The sequence below is a fragment of the Ursus maritimus genome, unplaced genomic scaffold (assembly GCF_017311325.1).
Source record: "Ursus maritimus isolate PB19 unplaced genomic scaffold, ASM1731132v1 scaffold_18, whole genome shotgun sequence".
Lineage (NCBI taxonomy): Eukaryota > Metazoa > Chordata > Mammalia > Carnivora > Ursidae > Ursus > Ursus maritimus.
The window spans coordinates 13,035,329-13,055,759 of NW_024424230.1; the positions used below are offsets into that span (position 1 = coordinate 13,035,329).

The following is a 20,431-nucleotide window of genomic DNA, read 5'->3' on the forward strand; positions in this document are numbered from 1 at the left end:
CACCCGACTGTGCCACTCAGGCACCCCATCTCTAAAAGCATTTCAAAGATGTTTCAGGTTTAAATGGAAATGAAAAGCCTATAAAGTTGTAAGACTTAAGACTGTCAAGAATTAGGCAGAGTTTAAAAACTTAGAAAAAGTGACATTTGGACATTTTTGTTCTGCTCTTTAGTCTACCACATATCCCCCTCCAGTTGTCCCACCACTACCCAGACAGTATTTAAACCTGTAAGGGTTAACATAGGTTGTGCAGCAAGCACCTGGCTCAGACTCCAGCCAGGGTCACAGGCCTGGCGTCCTGTCCAACCGCCACGGTCAGGGGCAGCAAGGACACCCTGCATGAACTCGTATCCTCTCCTGGAGGTTTCAGTCTGCCCCACATTCTCCCGTCGCGTCCATGACCAGGGTCCCTCCACCAGGATGAAGGCTGGCAGGAGCCCACACAGCTATGACCAAACCCTTCCCGTGGCTGCACAGGCCTTGCGTGTTCATTTAGCCAACATGTGGTCCTCTTCCCATCTAAGATGGTGGGGAATTACCATCTTCCAGAAAACGCAGAGCAGGCAAAGGGAGACCAGGAACAACAACAACAAAAAATAAACAGAGCCAAGGAATGAACTTTAGCAAGACAAGAAGGGAACGGGAGAGCAAAGCAGAAGTCAAAGACAATGGAAACCCACAGGGAATTTCAGGGGGAAAGGGATCTGGGGTATAAGACCAGCAAGCTGTCCCTGTTACAGTGGAGTCTGGAGCTTGTTGGGGAGGTGTTGGAGGGCTGGCTCAGGCCCAGCCTTCTCGGCACCTCACTGTTCAGTAAACCCACCCAGCAGGATGGAGGGTGTCCTGTGCTGAGGATGGAGCTGAGCGCAGAGCCCCTCACACAAAAGCGACAGACCCAGGCATTCGGCTTTCGCTTGTCCATCCTGAATTTGGAGTCACAGAGGCATTGTCCTGAACATATTTCCTGTCTTACAACTCCTGACATTTTAAAGAAAGGGTTTCTGGCTTGCTTGGCCCGGCTGCAGCAGTCACAAACTTGCCCCACAAACTAGCCTTCCAGAAACAAACTGAACCAAACATTAAAGGATTAAACACACAGCAAGCAGATGGGTTCTTGTAAAATGCTCTGTGGGCAGGTTCCTAGGAATTTAAAGGTCTCTGGCTTTGTTAAGTTATGAAAAATTTCCAAATTTAAGTCAGCAGAGCAAGCTGTTATAGTCATGAGATGAGTCGGTGGTGCCTGGTGGGGGAAAGACCAGCTTGGCTGGCTGGCAGCCTGCTGAGCAGGGTCAGGGCGGGGTTAGGGGGCAGCCTGCTGAGCAGGGTCCGGGCGGTGTTGGAGGGCAGCTGCTGAGCGGGGTCATGGCGGTGTTGGGGGGGAGCATGTGCCTCCCTCACCCCTCGCTCTGCCCGTGGTGGGGGAGCTGCTCCTGTTCATGCCTGCTGGGGACTCAGTCGCTCTTGATTCAGCAGGGACCCTTGGAAGGACTGAAACCGGATTACCGCTCTGGAGGTTCCCAGGCCACCTATGTTAATATTCCAAGTAGGCTTCAAGTTGGATTTGTTTTTGTGACTCCAGGACATTTTGCCTCCTTCACATTCCAGAATTCCCTGTGAAGCCGCCCGGTACATAGGAGGGCTTTTCCTGAATACCGTGGAAGGAATTTCTCCTTCGGGATTCTCCTTCACAGCATTTTTAAGTACTCTTGAGGTGGCGCGTGAGGAATAAGCCACCAGGGCCAAACCACAGACTGAGGAATTACAGAATGCCCCACATGTTCCCGTGGGATCCAGCTCTGCAGAGTGGCCGGGGCTGGTGTCGAGGGGCCGGTCCTTGAGACTTGTGCTTTCTCTCTAATCATGGGACTTCTTTCTGTCCATGTGGCCCTGCTCACTCCGACTCACCGCCGGCTGCACACACAGGCCCATCTTAAGACCTGCCATGGCATGGCCACCAACTCCCACCTGGCTTCCATGTCCCGAGATGCCATCCCTCCTTCTCTTCCCTCACGCACACTCCTTTGGACTCAGCTCCTGTCCCCTCCAGCCCATCTGAAAGACTCCTGATACACTGATCGGGCATTCCCTGTCACTCCTCAGGCTTTTTGTTGAACTTCTCATACTTATCGCTTGTCTCCACAACGCCTCGGTCTCGTAGTTCTTTTCTCTCTCCCCCAAGAGCAGCAAAGTGTGGTTAAAAAGCACGTGCCTAGGAGTTGCAGAGGCCCTGAATCAAATTGCAGCTTTGCCACAAAGAGCTGTGTGACTTTGGCACGTTGTATAACCTCTCTGGCCCCAGTCTCTTCTGTATAATGTCATTTATAGGAGCTCCCTCGTGGAGTTTGGCACCACAGTGAGTTCTCTCTACTCATCCCAAAAGTAGACACTAAATAAATCCTTCTGTTAGTGGTGTGGCTGTGGCTGTATTGCTTGTTGCAGGTATGTCCAAGGGAGAGGTCAAAGCCAGAAGTACCCAGGCCATACTGGTGAAAGAGGACCCATGCAGGGCTAGGGAGAGCCATCCAGAGTATACACACATGGATCCAAGATTCATGCACTTGGCCAAGAGCTTCCCTCAGTGGAAATAACAATTTGCTAGACCCAAAGTCCTACCTGAAGCCTCCACCAGCCCCGACTTGAGCTTCTTCTTATGACCTTAGAGGTGAACAATATTGCCAGGGAGACACTGCTGTCTCTGAGTCGTCCCACTAGAAGAGTGTGGAGCTTTTGATTCGGTTCAGGCGCCGTATCGGGTTTAAGGAAGTTGTTGTCGTACAGACAGACCCCCAGCCACTCGCTTTTCACTGGTAGCACGGAGCACCATGCCGTGCTCAGAGCAGGTGCTCCGTGCCAGTTGGCATCATGAAATTCCCCTTGAGCTGACCGGCTCCAGGGTGTCAGCAACAGCAGGAGCCTGCGAGGCCATGGTCAGAGATGCGGGCACTGACCGCCCACCTGCCAGCTCCTCCTGTGAGGTACCAGCCCCACCCCTTGGCCGAGGACTGGTCAGAAGGTTCGGGGTGTGGTTCTGCTCCCGTTCTGGGTCCAGCCAGCAACTACGTGAACACCTTTGGCAGATGGCTCCCATGGGCTGCTCACTGCCCGCCCAAACCGGTTCTGAGCATATGATGGGGAGCGGCAGTTGCCTGGGAAGTCAGGATTCCCTGGGGCACTGCTTTTCGCCTTGTAAGTGGCCACTGCCAGCGACATGGACAGGACAGGCCTTTCTCGGTGAGCACGTGTCATGCTCTGACCTTGCCGATGTACACAGCAGGTCAGGCAGCTGTCCGCTCTCCCCCTGGAAACTGTGCTGACTCGAGATCTCAGCCCCCCCGATCTCTGTGTGCGTCTCTTTCTCTGAGTCTCTCTGTGTCTGTCTGTCCCTCTCTCTGTCTCCATCTCTCTGTATACATGGCCCTGTACTGTTCTGGCAATGGGGAACCTCCACGTCAGAGGTGATTCACAGTAAACATCTACTCACATGGAAGCCAGGGCAGCGGATCTGCATCCCTGAGGGAGTGAGCCTGAATCCAGAATCAGCACCCTGACCTTGCCCAGAGGTCTGTCCTGGTACACACAGCTGTTGCCCTTGACAGAGACTTTGCATTTTCCTTGTGAGAGAGGTCCTCTGTCTTCCCTGGGTACAGGAAGACTGTCTGATACGGAAGGAAGAAAATTGTCAAAGAGCCAGGCAGTGTGCCTTGAAATGCATCTGTTTTTATCCACATTGAGTCTTTCCAGGTGAGCTGAACAAAATCATAAGCTACAAAATGAAAGCAGATTTGTCTTAGCATGCCCATATGGAACCCACTGAGCGAGTTCACCACCGCGCTTCTGCCTCTTCCCCAGAGCGTGCTTGTCTCCTAGGCAGGTTGGCTCCACGGTGTAGGGGGCAGGCTTCTCCCATGGGCTGCTCAGGGATCGCCTTACTCATTTTGACCATCACGCAGTGACTCACGGGGCTGTAGGATTGGGGCAGTGGGGACAGGGTGAGGCTTATTATATCTCAGGATACTTTTGGGCGGGGTCCTCTTCAACATCCTGGGAGCTTTAAGCAGAGCTTGCAACTTCCGTCCTGCAGACCGAGAACACCAGGTCCGGCATCATCAGGGGCAGAGCTGGTCCGAGACAGATGTCTGAGCCTGTCGGCAAAGCAAGGAACGTATAGCCAGCACATCATGGAGCTTCCAGAAAAGATGCCCATACTGACTTCTTAACCCGTCCTGCAAGCAAGTGTCAGACCAGGCCTGACTGGAGGCTGGTGGTGCCCCGCTGAGGAAGGCATCCATAGAAACCCATGCTGCTTTGCTCTTTTCACTCTGACATGCACCCTCCAGGGCTGAGGCCACTTTCAGCAAGTTCCTATTAGGAAATGCGGGTTCTTTGTACTTCTCACCACTACCAACCTCAGTCAACACTTGCTGATTTAAGCAAGTGAGCATCAGACGTTCAGTCCCGAACTCTGGCCCTCCACATTTAATAAATGAAGGACCCCCTTTCCCCGCTGCCCCCCAGCAGTGGTGTCTTGATGACAGCAATTAGGCCAAACGGCAGAACTCAACAAGCATCTGCTTTCATTTCCCATTTTTGGCATGTTTTCATGAATTAACTCTTGCAGTGGCAGGGCGAGGGGTAGGGACCTTGGCGGCGCCTTGCATTCGCAGGCCACGTGGCGGGCCCGGTGGAGCACTGCATGGCCGGCCCAGACAGTGACCTGCAGTCACCTGCCACCAAGCGCACAGTTGTGATGTTCGTGCTCACTTTACCGAGGCAGGTCCAGACACTGGGGAGGGAGTGGGGGAGGGAGCCCCGCCGGTGGCTCCAGAACCCAAGGAAGAACAGTGGGTGGGTATCTTCCAAATACTAGTCTGTCCGAGGAATCTCCAGCCCACATCAGGCAGTGGAGAGTCTCGGCTTCCACAGAGGAGAAGCAAAGCTTCCCAACTACACCCCACTCTGACATCGCCAGTTCAAATTACATTGGCGTGAGAGGCAGAGAGGTCTGTGGGACAAATGCCTGGATTGTGACCATTAAAACAGAGACGGGAAGCATCCAGGTCCATCAGAGGCCATGGCAGCTTGGCTGCCATGCTGGCAAGAGGAAGACAGAGCGAGAGGATGGAGCTGACAGCATGAGGCTCTGAAGCCACATGTGGATTTGGGGGAAAGGAGGGCGGTGGAGGCCAGAGCGTGGCAGAGGGACCAGGTCAGGGGCTACAGTAGTTGCAATAACAGCTTCTGACACGCATCAGGATATACCAAATCACATCCCAGGAGACGCAGGAGGAAAGGTGGAGAATAAGACCTTTAGCTCTGTAAGCCCCAGTTGGTAGACTGCAGATTGGCTACCAGTAAATTTTCAGATCAGGGAAACCTAGGGCCCAGACAGTCGAGTGAGTTGCTCACTCAGATCGGCACCCGCTAACCTGACTTCTCATCCGGGACAGTTTTCACCCAGCATGCCACCTCCAACATCAAGAATTCATGAAAAGGAAGACAAAAATTGTGCAGAGTTTCTAACCAACAGAGCCCCACCTCCCACACACCCGGGGAAGCAAGGGTTATAGAACAATGAGTATTTCTGTCCAATTCCATGCTGTGTAAAAATAGTTGAGTCCCCTTCTTCATGTAGTGTGAGAAATGTAATTAAGGAGATATATATATATATGACATTCCATAAAATTCAACTTAAAGTGATTGATCCATTGGCTTTTGGTATATTCACAAAGTTGTGCAATCATCACCATTATGTAATTCTAGAATGTTTTTATCACTCCAGGAAAAAAAAAATCCCTATACCCATGAGCAGCCACTCTTCATTGTCCTCTCTCCCCAGCCCCTGACAACCACTGATCCACTGTCCCCATGGATTTGCCTGTTTGAGACATTTCATATAAATAGCATCATACAATATGGGACCATTTGCGCCTGGCTTCTCTCACTGAGCATCGTTTTCAAGGTTCCTCCATGTTGTAGCTTGAAACAATGCTCCATTCCTTTTTGTGGCTGAATAATATTCTTTTGTATGGTGGTACCACCTTTTGTTTCCCTGTTCACCAGTGATTAAGCACTTGGGTTGTTTTCACTTTGGGCTATTCTGTATAATGCTGATGTGAATATTTATGCACAAGTGTTGGTGTGGACATCTATTGTTAATTACCTTGGGGTCTATATCTAGGAGTGGAATTGCTGGATCACATGGTAGCTGTTCAACTTTTGGAGGAACCACCCCTGGTTTTCACAGTGGCCGTACCACTTTCCGTTCTCACCAGCCACATGTGAGGTCTCCAGTTTCCCTTCCTCCCTGCCAACACTTGTTATTGTCTGTTTTTTACATTATAGCCATGCTCTTGGGTGGGAAGTGACATCTCATGGTGGTTTTGATTTGCATTTCCCTAATGACTAATGATATTGAGCACCTTTTCTTGAGTTTCTTGGCCTTTTGTATATTTTCTTTAGTGAAATGTCTCTTCAGGTCTTTGCTGGTTTCTTAAATGGACTATCTGTCTTTTTACCGTTGAGTCATCATAATTACACTTTTTTTGCTTGACAGACTTTCATACCCAACACAATAGCATCATTTGGCCACACAGTGAAAACAACATGGGCCCAAAGCAAGAAGGGGCCAAGCGCAAGAAAATGCAGGGCACTCAGAGGCTTTTAGCCAAAAGAAGGTAGTGGAATGAGGAGGGTAAGGAAGAAAAATGAAGGAACTTTATTTTAACACCGAAACACGGCAAGGCAGATTACTGTGGCTCTGTGCCCATGATGTCCTACAGAAGGCAACCTGCTTAGGGCCTGGGCCGGCGTGGCTGTGCCATGAGGACAGCAGCATGTGTCTCTTCTCTGCTCCCCAGAGCACTGCAGGGTCAGTGCATCTACACACACAAAGTGCTTTGAATATATTGAGAAAGCATTCTTGCTCATTAAGGCTACTATGAATGCACAAGAATATATATATATATAACCAAGTGGGTCTTACAGGGCAGGGCCTGCATCTTACTTAGCTTTAAGACTCCTCAGCATCTTACACAAACGTCTGCTTTGTGAATGAATACGCAACCTGAAGATGAGATTTCAAGATCTAGTGTAGATGTGGCCTTCAATCTCCCTGGTTTTGGTTTATTGTATGAACACAGTGAACCAAATGGCGCAACTATTAACATATTTTCAGCACATATGTCCCTTTGCCCATTTCCACCTACAGTCTCTTGAAGCCCTGAACTATTCACACCTCCTGACAGGAGGTACCTAGGCCCGCAGGTGGCTGAGTACCCTCCCCCTGCAGTATTTGCATAGCTGGGGTGGGGTGGGGAGGGTTTGTCTGTGTGCTTCACTCCTGATCGCACCTCCTACCCCAGCCCGGATGCTAGTTAGACTAACAGAACCTGGGAGAGCCCAAGAACTGCCAGCCTAAGTCTCCTCCAGTAGGTGGGCCCCACCTGGAACCTGACTCCGTGGCCGCAAGATCCCCAGAACATCAGACCCCCTTGCAAATTATTTTCATACCATGCCCAGCTCAGGAAAGAAGGAACCTTATGGGCTTGTCATTTTCTGCCCTCCCTAGCTCCTGGAGGCGGGGTGGAGGGGGGGCTGCCTAATTTGCATCCTCCACTCAATTTGCATCACAAAATACACCAAACCGTCCCTGGACCAACTTGGGGAGGCAGACAAGTTTTGTTTTGTGTTTTGTTTGGGTTTTTCATCTCCTGCCATTTCTCTAGCAGGTTTCTAGTTACATCCAGATGACACTTGGCTTAAGTTTCATTTTATGTCCTTGGCCTGGGATGCAGCTAGCCCGTCTTCCCCCGCTTGAGGTCTCTCCAGGATGAAGCCCTCTCACTGCAGATGGCTTTGGTGGGAGCAGCCCCGCAAGCCTGGTAGAAAGAGTCATTGTGGGGTCTCATGTTGGGTTTCTCTTCACAGTCTGCAGGCCAGACAGCTGTGTGTCCTTCAGTTATGTGCTCCCCGGCCGTTGTTTTTTTTCCCTTTCCTTTTCCCCCAAACCCGGAATCAATATTTTGGGAGTAATGGGAGAGGGGGTGAAGGAGGAAGAGCCGTAGGGGACAGAAGCTGGCCACTGCCAAAGCAGCTCTGCTATGTGCACGGAACCCTCAAGACTCATTCAGCACAAAGTGGCTGCAGAGGAAATCCTGCCGAGCCCATGATAAGGGGGAAATGGAGTCACTTCCTCACCAGCTGCTTTATTCAGGTAGAAAAAGTCCTCACTTCCTCGCGTGTGCTTCGCTGGCCACAACTCACAGAACCCCAGGCAACTTGCTTCCCCTTTTGATCTCAGCCAAAGCTGCAGCCCAGAGAATCACTGTCTTCTTGGGCTTCAGGGAAAGCTCTCATCTCTGCCAGGCATGTCTCTCTGCCTCCCTCTTTCCCAGCATCTTCGCTCTTGCCTGGCAGTGGCACATCAGTAGGCTTTGTGCACTGGGGCAGTCATATAGACAGTATCGGGAATGAGGCTCACACCCCTTGGTGGAGTGCCAGCTCCTTGCCGGGGGGGGGGGGGTCTTTATGTTCCCACAGATGTCCACACACAGCCTGGGACCTCTGAGCCTCTCCCCCACCCCGTGCTGTACAATGGGCACCAGTGCTGCCTCTCTTGCCAGTGTCCAGGATTATTGCTTTTTTACCTCCAGGCAGCGTTTCCAAAGTGAGTCTTCATAACGTAGCAGGAAGCTCCCTGACAGGAATAAATGGTCAAATGAGTTTGGAAAGTGCACAGCTTATCCCTGTCTTGGAGACTCAAGGCACACAGGCAGGGGTGATATTCAAAATATTTAACAACCATTATGGAACAGACCAACATTACGGACCAGTCAGATCCAATGCTGACTTACAGCCTGGTTGGACATCAGCCCCTCATGGGCAGACACCAGAGACCAATGCCAAAAAAGCACTGAATTTTGTTTTAGCTCGTCATTTACTTGTCTGAACTCTCTCCTTTAAAAAATATCATCTATTAAGATATGTTTGGAAAAACCTGCTCTATAGTGAAAGGAACCCAATATTTCAGTTCCAGAAACATTTGTTGAGTGCCTAATATGTGACAGACACAGGCTCTGGGGATCCAAAGATAAGTAAGATGTGGTCCCTGCACCTCCAAGTGCTAAGAGTTGATCAGGAGAAGACAAACAGGTAAACAGATCATCTTCAGATTATACAATGAACAAGGAATAGCTGAGGATTATCTAGCTCAGCCTAGGGGCTTAGAGAAAATGATTGCACTGAATCCTTGAATGAACCAAAGTTAATTTACAAGCGACTGAAGCTGAGCAGGAGAGCTAGGTTGGGGTCAGAATATTGAGAGTCTCGGGTGCCATGTTAAGGAATTTAGACTTAAGCATGGAAGTGACAGGTTATGAGTCTGAATAGACACTCTGGCTGCAAAATGGAGAGGAGATGGAAGGCCAGGGCGCCAGACTGGAGGCCGAGAGATCAGATGGGAAATGATAGCCGCAGTCCTGGGGAGAGAGAGTAATGGGGATAGAGAATATGTAGGTGGTCAAATCGGTGGTGCGTGTAGCCCTGATTCCCTTGCCCTTACCACCACTTTGGTGCTCACTAGCTTGGCCTCTAGCGACAAGACACAGCATCTGCATCTCTTTCCCTGAGGACTTTCTCTGGACTCTAGAACCCACTTGTCTGTGTGCACAACTGGCCTAAAGTGCTGGGGTATTGATGCCTCCATAGGAGCAATCCTCAGCCAGTGAATGGAAGGAGATGGTGTATAAATACCCCAGCTCCCTGGTGCATTAGTGGGATAACAAAAGGTGCATGATCTGCACTGGCTCCAGTTTTCCCAGCAGGATTAAACTCCAGGTGCCAATGGCAGTGACCTGCTTGATAAGGTAACTTCATGGCTCCTTCCCCACTCCCCTAGTGGTTTCCTGCGATCATCTCCCAGATAAACTGCTTACACTCAAATCTTCGTCTTGGGGTCAGCCTCTAGGGGAACCCAGCCTCAGACCGTGGGCTTTACCAATGAATGGGTGAGGGGGTGAAGAAGAGGGAAACCTCTAGGAGACTCTGGGAGTGTGGGTTTACCTGACAGCACGGGCATGGGGAAGGCAGGAAAAGAGGCAGGCTTGCTTGACAGGTCTGTGATAATTCCAGTTGGGGACAGGGTAGGCTGTATTGTCACTTCTAGTGGGACATCACAGAAAGCAACTGGGATGGGAATCTGGCAGTCAGAGGAGCAGGTGGGGCCAGATATAAAGATTTCAGAGTCATCATCAGAAGGATGGTATTTAAGACCATGAGAGTGAAGGAGATTGGTCAAAAAGAGAAGATGGTCCAGACAGAAGCCCAGGGAGCACTGAATACCTATCAGGGCAGGTGGAGGAGGAGGTGGCCATAAAGGAGGCAGAGAAGACATTCTTCAGGATGCAAAGATTTTCAGTGGTCTCTGTGTCCAGTGTGTCAGAGCACTCAATAGATACAACCTGAGAATCATTCAGTGAATTTAGCCACAAGGATGCTGTTGGTGGTCTCTGGAGGGTGTTTTCAGAGGCACAATGGGGGAAGCAGCTGGGCTGAGTGAATTAAAATGTGGGTGAGAAGACAGCATATGAGGGTGGGTTTAGTAGCTTGTCCAGGAGGACAAGGAGACAGATTATGTTTAGGGTGGAACAGCATCAGCCTGGACATTTTGAGGAAATATGAATGTTTATATGCCAAGGAAAAAGAGACAGAAGAAACAATGGGGTTGAAATTGTAGTTGAGAACATGAACAATAGATGAAAGAAGGTTCTAGAAGCAATGGGAAACAGTGGAATAAGAACACAGGGTGGAAAGGAGCAGAGAAAGAGAGGGTTGTAATCAGTGGGTGTGCTAGGACAGGAAGCTGTGGTGACTCTCGCCCAACAGCCCCGATTTTCTCATAGAAGAAGGGGCTAACATCAGTTGCTAAAAGGTAAGAACACTGGAGAAAAATGGTAGCTATTCAGAATGGTCATGGAAAGGAACAGAGAAAAGATCTGACCCAGGGTACCATAAAGGAGTGCTGAGTGGCTTCAAGAACTCACTGAGTCTAGAGACCATGAATTTAGAGCTGCACTGGGCTGCGTGGTTGGGCTACTTACTTCAACAATGCTTGGAAGGCCAGATGAGGCTGCTCTGGGATGGGGTCAGGGTTGGATGCAGAGGAAGTTCAGGGATGGGAGGAAGCAAGTTGAGGAAGGCAGGGAGGAGACACCCAGGGAGATAGAAGAACCAACTGCTGATCAGTGTTCTGACACATTAAGCATAGAAGACAAACCCAGTTTCTATTCTCCTCCTCCACCTCGTATCTGCTTATCAGTGTATACTGTCAGTAATTCACTGTGCTTGTCTAGGTTTCATTTGCCTCAAAATACTACAAAAAGGGCTGACGTCTTTACTGGGCATTATTATACTGGTGCAGGTCTGTTCCTTTCAGCCCAAGTTTTTGCCGTTATTAGGGTTCACCTTTTTCTTTTTCTTTTCCTTCCCTAACCTTCAGGTTGTCACAAAGGGGGTGACCCACAGAGACAGTATTATAAAGCTATGAAAAATAGAAAATATCAAAGACATTCTATAGCAGTGTTCGATTTCCTGTTGGCACTATCTGGTTTTCTTTTTACTTTCCTCTTACTGCTGACAGGATCTTCTGCCCTGTGCAGGATACAAAATGGCAGCATGTGTTGGTTTCAAATGAGAGACATTATCTCTCACTGGATTGTGTGTCTGTTGAGGGCAGGTTGGCTTTTCCCCTTAGGATCTCCCATGACTGTATAATGTCAATATCTACATTCATCTCAGAGATTGTGGAATGTAGCTGAATTTCTAATTTGTTTATATCCAACCAAGCCATATTTAGTTTTCCCAGTGTTTAAGGAGATCTGTGAACCACCATGAGTCAGAGGCCCGACCTTGCTGACACTGGTTTAGCTGTTACCTGTTTTACTCAGAACTATGTTAGGAACATGTTTCCTTGCCAGTAAATAGAGGGTACAATTTTTAGTGGCTGAACTCCATTCCATTGTATCAATGCGCCATGAGTTTACCTAACCAATTGTATTTTCAGACATTTCAGTCCTCTTCATGTTTTAACTATTAAAACCAACCTGTGCATTTTATTATTTTTTCAAGATAAATAACTAGGAGTGGAATTCCTAACAAAAGGATAGTATTTTTAAAGCCTCTGATATGCATTGCCAAATGCAAATACAATTTATCTTTACCTGGGAGTCCATCAATTGAGAATATCTGGGGCTCCCACCCCCAATCTCCACCCCATTCTTTTCGGCAGAACTCAGTATTCTTTTCAGTTTTTGCCAATCTGACTCATTTGTTTTTTAATCTCATTCTATTTGGAATCAGGTTTAAATGAAACTTCTTGAAGGATACTGGAGGGAAAAAGAAAATTTTGGAGAGCAAGTTCCCTCAAGGGAGAGGTGTGTGTGTATAAGACAGAAAGAGAGAGAGAGAATCGGATGGGAGAGGTCCCACAACCAAACTGCAGTGAGGCTGAGGACACTTTTGCTGCTCCCTGCTGCTTGGGAGTCTTGAGTATGGTCTGTTCCCGTCTGCACCTCCCTGGCTTACTTCCAACTCTGCAGCAAGGGTCTGGGGTCGGGAGCCTGCCCATCCGCCCTGGTGGGCCAGCTCTGGGTAGAACTCAGACTCAGACCATCCGTGGCCTCTGAATTTGCAATCCATGGAGAAGCCATCTGCAAAGGAGCACCCAGAGCCAGGGCACGGCCCACCTCCACTCTGAGGGGGGGTCAGCTAAAGGAGAAAGGCCGCTCACCTGGTAACCCAGTGTGCACGTCTGGGAACCAGGCAGCGCTCCTGCCTGTCCAGACGTGAGCCAGGGTTGCGGTGCCCTCCAAGTGTACAGACTGGGATTTTATCCGCATCACATGATGATGGCTCAGGTTTTCTTTTTCCCTCTTTGTTGCTTTTAATACATAAAATGAGCATGTGTTTATTTAAAACAGCTTTCAAACTTAAACAATGACAGACTGTTCAAACAGACTTCGGAAATTGCCCTAATCAGGATGTTTGAAAAAGCAAGAAGATGCACTCTAAAAGTAGCTTTCAGGACCTCCGGTCCTGAAACCACAGGGTCTGCTTTGCACTTTGCAGTCGTGGATGGGCAAAGCTTGGGGGCCAGATTCAGTCTTGGGGTGGGGGGTCAAATGACACCCCTGAGCCCTACAACCTGACTTTGTAATTTCTGAGGAAGTAGAGATGGGCAATGTGTTACCACTTTCCCATCTTTGACCAGAACATGTCACATGTATATTTGCATGTTTTAACTCATAACTTCTATAGCGATGACCAGGCATCTTCAGAACCAAAAGCGGACTCCTTTGGGGGAACTCCTGTGAAAGAGCAGACTCGGTAGGCCCTCCAGAGGGCAGGGCAGGTGTAGGAGGGATGGAGCAAGGATGCAAGAGGGCAGACTAGCAAAAAAGTTAATATGTCCACTAGTTCACATTCGAGGCCACGTTTACAAAGGGCTCTGAGTTGCCCATGTTAATCTTCACAGAAGCCATTTTATGGGTGAAATAAATGAGGCTCAGGGTTAGATAATTTGTTCAAGTTTAGAAGCAATAAAATGTCAAAACTGGGATTTCACTCAGACCTCCTTCCGTAAGTCGAGAGCTATCCCCAGACCCTGGGGCTTCGTCAGCAACTCTGTGCTCATTCTTTGGGTCAGGAGATGCTACTTTAGCTCATCTCACTCTAGAAATGATATTTTTCTTTTTAATGCATATCAGAAACGGCCCATTAGGTCCCTTAGGAGCACAGCTACTTACGTGAGGGGATGGTGGTCGGGAGAGGGACTCGTTCAGCCCCAGAGAGGTAGGGATATTTGGAGAGGCATTTCCTCTGCCCCCTAGTATTGGTGTCGTGCCCCAGGCGAACAGGGAGGAAATGCCAGCCCCAGTTTGTCCCCGCTTCCCCCACTTTCTCAGGATGGCTCCATGGCCAGAAAGGTCAGATGGCAAGGGGCTTAGTCTGTTTTCCGTTCTGCCACAGAAAACCCCATGGTAACTAAGGGAAGGCAGGACCCGCCCATCGACCCTCTCCATGTCGGGCCACACTGCATACAGTGCAGGGCCTGGGTCCTGAAGGATTCCGGGCATTGGCTGCTGTGGGAGGTTCAGGCCCGCCCATCCCTCAGAGAGAGCAGCCTGGAAGGGTGGGCTCTTAGCTGTTTGCAGCTGCGTCTGTGGGATCCTGGGATGCACTTTACAAGAAGCAGAGTTTCTCCTGCTCATAAATCTGTCCTGACCCCTTTCTGCCCCATTTATCCCTGATTATATATAGGGAAGGTATGTTCCTTGACAAGCAATCAGGATTGTTACCTCAGCTTTGTGCTGAGAACACTGCACGCATATTTCATTTGTGTCTATTGCCTTGCTTTCCTAAGGCTCAAATTTAGAAAATGTCAACAATAGATTAAAAAAGAAGAAACCCCTTGCGCCCTCTCCTGGTAAAAGTTAACGTAGCGCGTCTGCGAGCCCAGGGCACCCACTTGCCAGGGAGCAGTTACTTGCCCAGGCTAACTAACTCATCTTGTGTTAATCTGACCAAAGCTGTTGACACACAAGATGGACCATTAGGTTTTCTGTGGTCTGTGATCAGAGTTTTTCCTAAACCTTTCTTCACACGGTTTCTCAGCCTCACCTCTGCTGGCACTTTGGGCTGGGGACCGTCCTGTGCATTGTGGGATATCAAACAGTGTCCCTGGCCTCTACCCATTAGAGGCCAGCAGCACCCCTGCCAAAAATGTTTCCAGACATTGCCAAATGTCCCCTGGGGCCAAGATTGCCCCCAGTGAGAACCACTGCCCTGAACCCTTGTCTGACTTTTGTACAAGGTGTCACTGGTCAAGGGCAACTAGTGAGAGAATGAGAATACCTCATCACAAACCTTTTGTGACAGTCGGGAGCAATTGTGATGACTGATCAGCTGGGTTCATTTCTAGGAATCTGTCCCCAAAAAGCAACTTGGCCAGTGGACAGGAATTCATGTACACAAATGTGTCATAATATTATTTATGACAGCAAAAGTTTCAAAAAGAAAGATTTGGTTAAATCGAGGACAGAATATATGAAATGGAGTACTAAACAGTCATGAAAATGAGCGTGTAGATCTATATTTAGTAACATGAGAAGTTACCCTAATGATGCCTTGAGCTCTCACCTTCAAGACCACTCCTAAGATTCCCAGAGGTTGTTATGTATAGAAGGAATCATTTCAAACAGGCAGATAAGCATGTCGTGGAGCATTAGGCCAAAGACAGAATCTAAACCAATGACTGAATTCAGAAAATTTTAAGTACCCATTGAACAGGTATGTATTAAACGGCTACATGTCCCAAAACCACGAACAGCACCAGAGAGACAAAGCTGATCCCTGGTCCCTCCGTGCAGCACTTGCCTTAAATAGACAAAAACACTGACCATTGTCAGAACCACCTCCACACAGCAATGCTACAAGTGTGAGCGTGTCACTGTCTCACGTAATGGAATCATGCGCTCCAATGCCACATTGTTGGGAGTAATGTGGAAGTGTGTCTTGTTCTCTTCATCCCTGAATAAATCATGCCAAGCAAAAAGAATTTCATTTACTGGTTTATATATTCAGACATACTTAGAGAATTATCCAGCTACTCGTTGGATCCAACAAATGTCCCCCAACCAATCTAAGAAACGAGCATTCGATCCAATCCAATTCAGTCCAACCTGAAACAATCCAAAGAACTTGGCCAGGACTCCCATCGTAAACCTGCAGACCTGACTTCGAGGCAGCAATAGGAAAGGATGAGAGGAGCCGTCTTCCTTCCTTGGGTCCCTGTGTGTCCAGTGACACGTAACTAACCATAAGTGACCACATGCTTTGTGAAGTTCACAACTTGAGTTAAATGCAGGGTTGTGGTCATCCAGCCTGGCCACTCCCGGAAGAAACCCTGAGACAACGTTTTTACCCAGGGAGAACCCTGTTGTTGACTTCAGAGGCTAGGCATGCCACCAGGGGAGGCCACCCGGCTTGTGTGAGCCGCACCAGCATCCTGGACAAACCAAGCACTCTCACAGAGCTGCCGTGAGCCGTGGAAGGGCATTAGCGACTGAAGAGCACTGGTTTGGATCTGGGTTCGAATCCTGACGCTGCTATTGATTAGACAAATCCCTTAGCCTCTGTCTTTCTCCCCAGTTTTTTTTTCTCTATAGAGCAGAAGCAAATAAAATGACTCCACAATATTGGTATGAAGAATAAATAAAATAACGCATTTGAGGCATTTATTACAAGCACCCGGCATATAGCAAGCGTTCCATAAAGGAACATACTTGTACCTACTGTTTCTTATTATTTTTAAGAATGGCCATGCTAGCTAAAATTACAAAGCCTAGCCTCCAGTATTTTCTAACTGCCTTTGCTGTTTTATTTTTCTCCTTAGCACTTAGCACTCTCTGGCACACTCTATGATATATTTATTTGGTTTACCATTTATGGCCTGCAACGAGATAAAAACTTGGTGAAGTAGGAACTTTTAGTCTACTTCACTCACTGCTGTGTCTCTGCGGTACCCAGCCCATCAATAGGATCTCGAGGAATACTTCTTGAATGAGAGTTTAAAAAGTGGGTCCGAATCACTGCCCCAGAAGAGCGTTTTACTTTTCCCCATGCCCTGTGGAAGGCGCCCAGGTCTCCGGGCTGGATGCTTCCCTCCCTGTAGGCTGGCATCCTGTGCTCTCTCTAATTCTTTCTTTTTCTCCCCCTCTCTCCCCCCGCAGGATGCCTTTGTGGAGTTGTACGGCCCCAGCATGCAGCCTCTGTTTGACTTCTCCTGGCTGTCTCTGAAGGCCCTGCTCAGTCTGGCCCTGGTGGGAGCTTGCATCACCCTGGGTGCCTACCTGGGCCACAAGTGAAGTCAGTAGGCCTGCCACACACAAATATGCAAAAGGTTCACTAAAGCAGTAGAAATATATGCATTGCCAGCAATGTACCATGAAACAAAGCTGTGGTCTCTTAAAAACAAAACCTAAAACAAAATAAAAACAGCTTTCAGGCTCAGTGTCGAATCAGCTATTTACTGCCAAAGGGAAATACCATTTATTTTTTACATTATCAAGAAAAAAAAAAGATTTATTTATTTAAGACAGTCCCATTGAACCTCCTGTCTTTGGAAACCCTGCCACTAACTGCCGAGCCCCACCTGTGCAGCGCCACCTGGATCTCCTGTGCCTATAAACACGGATTTGTTTCCATGTTGCTGGCTGGACTGACTCACCATCTGAAGAGCAAACAAACTGACTGACAAAGGACTTGACTGTTCCAGAAGCCGGGTGTCTGGCTGCTGGAGGTTAGGAAGAAGGTGTTCATTTTCCTTGCATTTTTCTGCCCTGGGGGCTGCGATATGAAGAGAGGGAAGGTGCTCGGTGGGAAGTCCATTCTTCCCTGGCCTGAAGAAGACACACTTAGCATTTGGCTCGCATGGTACATACCCGGTTGGAAGGGAAAAAACTGGGGAACTTCAGATGGACTTGGTGTCCACCAGGATTCCCACACCGAAGGACAGTGATGGGGAAAATGCCGTTAAACCATAGGAAAGTATTTTTTTAAGCTACCAATTGTGCCGAGAAGCATTCTAGCAATTTATCCAATAGCATCCAGTACCTTAAAGCCCTGATGTGTATACTCATACATTTTGGATACACTCTCCCCCAGATACTGGCTCTGTCTGTGTACGAAACAGAATCCTCCAGAATGCGAGGAAGTGAACATTTTGGTGACTTATCCAGAAGCATCAGGCCGCCACAAGTGCCTGCGTTTCCCTAAGAGACCACAGTCTGAAGTCCTGCCTTGCCCCAGCTCGGAGGCCTCGTCCTGGAACTGAGCCTGGGCACTCGCTGGCCTGCTCGTAGGGTTTTGAACAGAGCAGTGTGGTCTCCGAATGTCTGGAAGCTGACAGAGCTCAGAATCCCACTGTCAAGAAAGAACAGTCCTGGGCCTGTTACCCTGGGCCCTCTAGTCGGGCCCCTTCCCTCATGGAGTGTGGAACCTGGAAGCCAAGGCTCTTAAGACGTTTATCACTGTGGAGGGAAGGAAACAGAGGCACTGCGCCTTCCCCTGCAGAGGGAGGTGGTGTCGCCTTCGCCGGGAGGAAACGGAGGGAAGGAGACACGTGCAACCCGTGCACGGTGTGGCCGTGGCACATGCGCGCTGGCTGCGCAGCCGCCCGCCTGTCTGCGCAATTGAAAGCGAGGCTTTAAATGACTTTGGGGAAAGTCGTAAATCCGAAAGGAAGCGTTGAAATGAGGTGTCATGGATTAATTGACCTATGTCTCTGGAATTACAATGTAAAACATTACCTTGCCATTGTAGTTTTGTTTTGTTTTGTTTTTGGAAAACATGACAGAGGGGCGGGGGGAAAGTTCCAGGTGTGGAATGTGGGAATTATCTGTACATCCTGGGGCATTAGAAAAGAAAAAAAAAAAAAAGCGGTGGAAACTCTAGAGAAGTAGTAAAGAAGTGAAATCTCCAGCGAATAAACTAGAAAATATTTTTTTCAAGTTTAGAATCAGCTTTGAGACATTCATGGAATAACTGTGGCATTATCGCATTATATACCATTTATCTGTATTAACTTTGGAATTACTACGTTCAATGTTTAATGCTGTGGTTGATATTTTGAAAGCTGCTTTAAAAAAAAGATACGTGCATCTCAGCATTTTTTAAAAAACTGTATTTAGTTATGGCCTCTACACTTTTCGTTAGCAAAAATTATCATTTTTCTATTTGGGATTTTTGTCTCAGTTCTTTAAAAGCATTTCTGAGAAGGTGAGAGAAGCCCCGGGTCTCAGCTACCTGAAAACCCTGGAGTATGCTGGCCACTGTGGAGCCTTGCTTCAACCAAGTTATGTGCATTTGCGCTACAACGGAATTGTTTATTGTGAAGGACGTATCTGTTGTCCCTTTGACCGGTTCCTTGAAGGTTTACTAGTCCCTGGGCAAATCAGAATCTAACACATTATTTAGGATGACATACATGTTTGGTTAAACCCATGAGATTCATTCAGTTGAAAATCCAGACGGGAAATGACCAGGGGATTAAATTCTGACCATGAGGGTTTGACCTTCAGAGGGTTGCTTTATGTGGTCTGTTTTGACCGAGACCCGTCTAGAGCACTCCTGCCCTTCTTCCACAGGGCCCTTTTCGTGGCCGTCCTTCAGATTCTTCTTGAAATGCAGTGGCGCCTGTGCCCCACCCTGAGAAAGCAGGAAACCCCGTGGTATGAAGCCAGACCTCCCTGGCAGGCCTCAGGGAACCGAATGATCAGACCTTTGAATGATTCTAATTTTTAAGCAAAATACTATTTTATGAAAGGTTTACATTGTCAAAAGCGATGAGTATAGAATATCAAATCCTGTGCTGCTATCCTACCAAGATCATTTAGTGGAGTCAATTTGCAGTACTCTCCAAGTGGCAAAATCCTCCAAGCTGCTTTAGAAGTAACAATGAAGAACACAGACATTTTTAATATAAAGCCTGTTTGTCTTTTGTTGTTGTTGTCATTGTTTGTATTGTTCAAAAGCAGAGTATTCTAAAAATGTATATATATAAAAAGAGGTCATGGGGCCTGACTTCTGGCTGGTTTTCTTTTGCTGTGGGGTATTGTTGTCTGGTTTTCATGGTAAATGTGCTTGGCTACCTGGCCCCCCCAAAACTGTACAGTATTGTGACTCCACTCGCTCTAAGAGTAGTTGATGTTGCATTTTTCTTGTTCTAAAAAACATGTTAGAAGCAATGAACATATATAAAAGCCTCAGCTAGTCCTTTTTTCCTCCTTTCTTTCAATGTGTCAATTACTTTGCGGTCAGACAGCAGAGAACCATTCCTACCAATTTTGTGTTGAGAAGAGATTCACACCTGCATTACTCTCAACATGGTGGATATATGGGCCAAGGTCAGGGTTAAATAGAACACATACATTTTCCAAATTGGGGTCAAGGGCTCTAAAAAGAACCACACAGAGTAAAGCACCAGGAGCCACCTCGGTCCTCCCAAGCTCTCACGGCAAGCCGAATGACAAATGACATGCCGCACAGCACACCGTTCGTCTCAGAGTTTGCCGTGGCTGAAAATTCTTGTAAGTTGAAGATTTGAAGTAAAGTCACATTTCAAATTAAGGAAGCACCTTGCCTATAGTTCAAGCAAAAAAGACACCCCCAACACCCTCTGCCCCACCCTACTCACCTCTGCATATTCAGATATGATCTTCCATTGAGATGTGACTTGTGTTTCATTAGTAACTGTTTATTGTCTCATCCAAGGACCCAGGCCTGGCCCAATATGGGAAATTAGGAAGTGATTATAAATCAAGAGGGGTTATAATAATCAGGATTAAAGGTAAATAAGTAGTCTGCTCTACAATTCAAC

General features: G+C 48.1%; 1 protein-coding gene across 2 annotated transcripts in view; it reads left to right on the forward strand.

Annotated features, from left to right (window-relative positions):
* Nucleotides 1-19,817, forward strand: part of BCL2 (BCL2 apoptosis regulator) — a 168,535-nt gene extending 148,718 nt beyond the window's left edge. For both annotated transcript variants that reach the window (XM_040632450.1, XM_040632451.1), the window contains one exon: nucleotides 16,785-19,817. In XM_040632450.1, coding sequence (XP_040488384.1) covers nucleotides 16,785-16,919 — 135 coding nt within the window. In that variant the 3' untranslated portion in view covers nucleotides 16,920-19,817. The remainder of the gene's footprint in view (nucleotides 1-16,784) is intronic.
* The last annotated feature ends 614 nt before the right edge of the window (nucleotides 19,818-20,431 follow it).